Source organism: Hemiscyllium ocellatum, unplaced genomic scaffold (assembly GCF_020745735.1).
Source record: "Hemiscyllium ocellatum isolate sHemOce1 unplaced genomic scaffold, sHemOce1.pat.X.cur. scaffold_4111_pat_ctg1, whole genome shotgun sequence".
NCBI lineage: Eukaryota > Metazoa > Chordata > Chondrichthyes > Orectolobiformes > Hemiscylliidae > Hemiscyllium > Hemiscyllium ocellatum.
Window position 1 is genome coordinate 1 of NW_026868912.1, and position 6,514 is coordinate 6,514.

General features: G+C 51.3%; 1 protein-coding gene across 1 annotated transcript; it reads left to right on the forward strand.

The window, feature by feature from the left end:
* Nucleotides 1–252: 252 nt before the first annotated feature.
* On the forward strand, nucleotides 253–6,510 carry LOC132813633 (neutral alpha-glucosidase AB-like; the record flags this gene model as incomplete). Its single annotated transcript, XM_060823222.1, has 6 exons — nucleotides 253–433; nucleotides 1,359–1,512; nucleotides 2,891–3,126; nucleotides 3,215–3,341; nucleotides 5,203–5,282; nucleotides 6,430–6,510. Coding segments are annotated over 6 exons (859 nt in total), but the record flags the coding sequence as incomplete, so codon positions are not given.
* Nucleotides 6,511–6,514: the final 4 nt, after the last annotated feature.

Sequence of the window (6,514 nt, forward strand, 5' to 3'; positions counted from 1 at the left end):
CCCCCCCCCCCCCCCCCACCTTTGCCCAAAATACAGGAAATAAACGACCTGGTCTTTATACTATGCTTTAGAACAAAGTCCTGCATTAGCTGTGAAACCCTGGGCTGGCTTTTAAAGGGACACTGCCAGGGGTGGGAGCTTTTTGCTCTCCGTCTCTCCCTGACTGGATCCCTCCTGAGATTCCCACAGGTCAGCCAACGGTTGGTGTTTTGAAGTGTGTGTCTATTTACTATTTCTTTCCCTTGTGTTCAGTGGTGGAGACCCGTACCGTCTGTATAACCTGGATGTGTTCCAGTACGAGATATTTAACCCCATGGCTCTGTATGGCACTGTACCTCTTCTGCTAGCGCACAATCTCCGCAGGACTCTGGGCATCTTCTGGCTGAATGCTGCGGAGACTTGGGTGGACATCAGCTCCAACACAGCAGGCAAGGTGGGTACCATAGGGCCCTCTCCTTCCAGAACGTCGGGTATTAACTGGGAGCCTTCCCCGTCTCTCCCAGCCCCCAACTTGCCATCCATCAAGGAGCTGCCTCAAACGGTCTGTGGGCCCTCCGTGTGGAACCGAGGGAGTGGGATGGCAGAAGGACACTGGGAAGTAGTTAGGTGGTAATGCTGGAGGGGGCTCAGACTTTGGGGAAAAGGAGGTTGTATGCTCTGACCGTTCTTCCTGGGGAATGTAAAGAGTTGTTGGATTGTGTGTGTCTGTGTACAGATGAAGGTGATTGAGGATCACCGAGAGGTTCTGGAACAAGGGAAAGCCCCCCACCCCCACCCCCCCACACCAGGTTCAAGATCCCCAAATGGATGCTCAGCATAAGACCATTTTGGAGCAGGACTAGAATAGGCAGAGGCCATTCAGCCCCTCCAGCCTGGTCTAGCACTCAGGTCATGCCTCCTTTTTTTTTTAAGGTAAGCACCGGCCTAGTTGTATTATTACGAGACTATTAATCCAGAGATCCAAGTCATGTTCTGGGGTCCCAGGTTCAAATCCCACCACAGTAAATGGAGGCATTTGAATTCGATAAAACAGCCTGGAATTGGGGTCTAATGGATGTTGCGATAGCATAGTCCATTGTCGGGAAAGCCCATCTGGCTCGCTAATGTCCTTTTCGGGAAGGAGTTCTGCCATCCTTACCTGGTCTGGCCTACATGTGACTCCAGACCCACAGCAATGGGGTTGACACTGAACTGCCCTCTGGGCACTTAGGGATGGGCCATAAATGCTGGTCCAGCCAGTGACACCCACACGATGTGAAGGAATAAAACATCCCCCACATCTGTGAGATCCTAGCCTATTGCCTTGTGAATGAAAGACTGCCTGTGACCCAGTCGTTCTGACCCCAATCCCTCCGCAGACTCTGTTTGGGAAGATGCTGGATTATGTTCAGGGGGCGAATGAAATCCCACAGACTGACGTGCGCTGGATTTCTGAGAGTGGGATCATCGATGTTTTCCTGCTCCTGGGCCCTTCTCCGTTTGACATCTTCAGGCAGTACACCTCACTGACAGGTAAGTCTGCCACAGTGGGTGGGGGTTTGACTGGGTTACTGCTGGTATCCTGGGGTGGACGCTCAGGCAGGATCTCCGGAACGTTGCCAGTGCCTTACTGATACATCTGTGACTGTCATGGGGACAGGAAGGGGCACTGTCTCTGCCCCTCGAGCATGTTCTTGTGTGTGAACATGGGCCTCCTGACAACACCTCTGAATGGTCTGGCCTCCCACAGCAGAATGTAACTCCTTCCCTGTTGGGAGCTTCTAATGGAACGTTTCCTGTGTCTGCGCCCTCTTTGTACCTTTATTTACATCTTGAATTCCCATCATCCCTGATTCCTGTGCCCATTTTAATGCTCCCTGTTAGCTCATTAGCAAGTGATAGAAAGAGGGCAGATGTGAGAGGTGGTTTATTTACTCAGGGAGTAGGAAGGGGCATGGAAAGCAGTGCCTGCAACCGGAATAGACTGGCCAACCTTATGGATGGAAATGGAACAGTGTAGGACAGATGGGCTTCAGATTGGTTTCACAGGTCAGCCCGACATCGAGGGCTGAAGGGCCTGTACTGCGCTGTCATGTTCTAAGACCTTTCAATCTCAATCAACCTTTTAAATATCATCTTAACTGTCCCTGCTCCAATGGGAACGATGCTAGTGTCTCCAGTCTCTCTGCACATGTTGTGAAGTCCCTCTTGCTTGGTCCTGTCCCAGTAAATCTCCCTGCACTCTGTGCAAGGCCTTGATGGCCTTCTGGAAGTATTGGCACACAGGACTCCTGCTTCATTGCTTTTGCAAACAATGCCTCTGTTTATAAAGCCTGGGAACTAGGATGTGTTTTCTTCTAAACAGCCTTTTCAACCTGTCTTACTGGTTCCAGAGGTTAGTGTATGTACAGTGCCCTGGCACCCCTCCCAGGTCCCTCTTTTCCTGCATCATTTTGGTCGCTACATATCAGCTAATGCAACTGGAATGTGGGTGGCTTGATTGCGCGAGCTAGTACAGGGCTGAGGGGCCAAGCAGCTTTCTCCTATGCTGCGTGATTGTGGAGCTGATTGAGCTGGATGATATACACAAGCCTAACTGCTGATTTAACTAAAAGACCTTGTTTGTGGGATGTGGGTCAGTGCTGACGGCCCGTCCCGAAAGCCCCCTGGAAAAGGTGGGGATCAGCAGCTGCCTTGACTAGGGATAGGGTACCGTGCTTTTGGGGAGGGAATTCCAGGATTTTTCAACAAGTGATATATTTCCAAGTCAGGATGGTGAATGGCTTGGAGGGGAACTTGGAGGGAGTTGGTATTGCTATGTATCTGCTGCCCTTGTCCCTCTCGCCTGTAGGGGCTGCAGGTTTGGAAGGTGCTGTCATTTCTAGTGACTGTCTGTCTTGGTCTGCCCCAGGAACCCAGGCTCTGCCCCCTCTCTTCGCCATCAGCTACCACCAGTGCCGCTGGAATTACAACGACGACGAAGATGTCCAGGCTGTAGATGCTGGTTTTGATGAGCATGACATTCCCTATGATGTTATCTGGCTGGACATCGAACACACTGATGGGAAGCGGTACTTCACTTGGGATCCCAACAAATTCCCCAATCCCAAGGCCATGCTGCAAAACCTGGCGGCCAAGAAACGGAAGGTAAGGGAGCAGGAAGGAGGAAGGCTGGGGGATAACGGGTTAGCGGCTGTACTGCCTGTGGGTCACTAACTCCCTGTCACCCCTCCAGATGGTCAATATAGTGGACCCCCACATTAAGATTGACAGCGGCTACAAGATTCACACCACCATCCAATCTCGCAACTTCTACGTTAAGACGAAGGATGGAAATGATTATGAAGGCTGGTGTTGGCCAGGTAATTATTCACGATAACTGTTCGTTCATCCTGCTCAGCCCAGCCCTTTCTCGAGCTTCCTCTGTCTGTCTGTGTAGCAATCAGGACCTCAACAGGAATTGTGACTTGCATTTGCATAGCGCCTTGTCAGTAGTAAAGTGGCTCCGGGCTTCATAAGTGCGGAAATGACACTCCATTTGATATTGTGATCATTTGAGGACAAAACGCACAACCGAGGAATGAGTTTTAATGGAGGATCTGAAAAGAAGGTAATAAATAGTGGAAATAGTTCCAGGTTTTTGTAACTGGGCATCTGTAAGGCCAGCCATGAGCAGGGATCTCAAGGGCGTACGGCTGAGAGGGAGAGAATGGAGGGGGTGGGAGTGTACAGGTGTGGGGGGGGGGGGGGGGGGATGTTCAGAGAGACAGGGAGAGGGCGGAGGGGCCGGGCAGGTTACAGTGACGTGGAGGGAGTGGTACAGACTGGGAGTGGCTCTCGGGGGTTGAGAAAGTGTCAATGGGACAGTGGAAGGGTTTGTGCACAGGGAGGGTAGTTGATAGTCTGTCAGTAAATGCAGTGATGGGAGTCTGGGGTGCGCAGGTGGGCCGGGTTTTGTTGGGTCAGGCTTGGTGCCATGGAAGTTGTGCTGCAGATTGTTCCATATCTGGATTACGCCCGGCTGTGCCCGAAATGACGCCCGGATTGCCGAGGGACCTTAGCTGAGCCGTGTTGCTGTATGTGATCTGGCACGCTACAGTTGCTCACTGTTTCCCTGCTGTGGTCTTGTATGAGGTGATCCCTGTATGCTTTGTTCATGAGCTCCTTCTCCTTTGCCTCTCAGTGACTGGCTCCCAGGTCTGGTTTTTACCTGTTAAGCTGTGGGTGATTGTTCGGGCTGTGTGTGAGCTGAGAGTTGATGCTGTGGGTGATTGTTCTGGCTGTGTGTGAGCTGTGAGTCGATGCTGTGGGTGATTGTTCGGGCTGTGTGTGAGCTGAGAGTCGATGCTGTGGGTGATTGTTCTGGCTGTGTGTGAGCTGTGAGTCGATGCTGTGGGTGATTGTTCTGGCTGTGTGTGAGCTGTGAGTCGATGCTGTGGGTGATTGTTCTGGCTGTGTGTGAGCTGTGAGTCGATGCTGTGGGTGATTGTTCTGGCTGTGTGTGAGCTGTGAGTCGATGCTGTGGGTGATTGTTCTGGCTGTGTGTGAGCTGTGAGTCGATGCTGTGGGTGATTGTTCTGGCTGTGTGTGAGCTGTGAGTCGATGCTGTGGGTGATTGTTCTGGCTGTGTGTGAGCTGTGAGTCGATGCTGTGGGTGATTGTTCTGGCTGTGTGTGAGCTGTGAGTCGATGCTGTGTGTGATTGTTCTGGCTGTGTGTGATCTATAATTGAGGCTGTGGGTGATTGTTCTGGCTGTGTGTGAGCTGTGAGTCGATGCTGTGGGTGATTGTTCTGGCTGTGTGTGAGCTGAGTCGATGCTGTGGGTGATTGTTCGGGCTGTGTGTGAGCTGTGAGTCGATGCTGTGGGTGATTGTTCTGGCTGTGTGTGAGCTGTGAGTCGATGCTGTGGGTGATTGTTCGGGCTGTGTGTGAGCTGTGAGTCGATGCTGTGGGTGATTGTTCGGGCTGTGTGAGAGCTGAGAGTTGATGCTGTGGGTGATTGTTCTGGCTGTGTGTGAGCTGCGAGTCGATGCTGTGGGTGATTGTTCGGGCTGTGTGAGAGCTGTGAGTTGATGCTGTGGGTGATTGTTCTGGCTGTGTGTGAGCTGTGAGTTGATGCTGTGGGTGATTGTTCTGGCTGTGTGTGAGCTGAGAGTTGATGCTGTGGGTATCTGAGGTACAGCCATGCCGTGCAATCCTGGTTGGTCTGTCTGTCTGTCCTAGGTTCAGCTGGTTATCCTGACTTTACCAATCCGGAGATGCGATCGTGGTGGGCCAGCATGTTTGCTTACGATCAGTATGAGGTCAGTCCGAACATTCCCCCTCGTTACCTTTTACTGCCTGGGGTACTCTACCTTCTCACTCCACCTTCAGTCTAGGGGAGTGGGCTGGGTTTAGTTTTCACAATCTGCACCTCTGTAACTAGCTGACAAAGTCCAACATCCAGATGTGAAATGTACAAAGGGACAGAGTATACAAAAATGTTCTCTTGGGCTCTGCCTGGTCCCAAAAATGGCTTTATTCCCCATCCAGTTTGGTACTGAGGCTGGGAAAGGGTTCTCACTGATCGCTGTGAGACAGTGCGAGTCTGGAGAGAAAGTGGGAGTCAGTCAGAGCTCCACAATGCCCCAATGCTGCCTCCGAGCTTACAGAAGCCCATTGGAGAGCCTGACCCACCCCTTTGGAAAGCTCCGTTCTCCTTGTTTTACAGGTAACCCCCTGACTTGCCTCTTAGTGCTGACTGCTGTAAAGAGTAAGGGGGCTGTTATCTATCCCAGCTCAGATCTTTCCCTTTAGAGAAAGGAATTACAGTTCATACCTCCCATCCCAGAGTTGCTTCATAGCAGGGCTGTTTTTGGACACCCCGCAGCCTTTGTTGTTTTTTTTTTCCGCACAACAAGATCCCAGTAAGGGTCATGTGGTTGAGATCCTGATAGCTGTTTTTTTTTTAATTTAAACATGTTGGTTAAGGGACAGCTTCTGGCTTTGGGAAACCCAGGGAGAATTCCTCCAATCCCACTGCTGTTCAAGGACAGCTGAGTGGCAATATCTGTCCAGCCTCAGGAACAGTGAGCTGGAATGTGGGTCTGTGAAACTGCACAGGTAGCCACGGAGTTCACCCTGGCACCTCTGTGGATACTCACGGCACCACTCCAAAACAGAATGGTGTCCGAGTCAGGCTTTGGGATGCTGGATCCATACTGGGGGGAGCTGAAATAAAAACCACCAGAGGGAATCCGTCTCAGATGAAAATGAGGACTCCTTTCTTCAAAGGGTGATGAATCTGTGAGACTCTTTCCCAGAGAACTGCGAGTGTGCCTGTGTCTCTGCGTTGTGCAGAGTTGATTTGAGTGGAAGGTAATATTTGCTTGCTGACGGTGAATAGGCTTACCTTTTGAGAATATCTAACTGTGTGTGTTTTCTGTACCCATCCCTACCCTGTGTGATAAGGGCTCCATGGATAATCTGTACACATGGAATGATATGAATGAGCCCTCTGTGTTCAATGGGCCAGAGGTGACCATGCACAAGGACG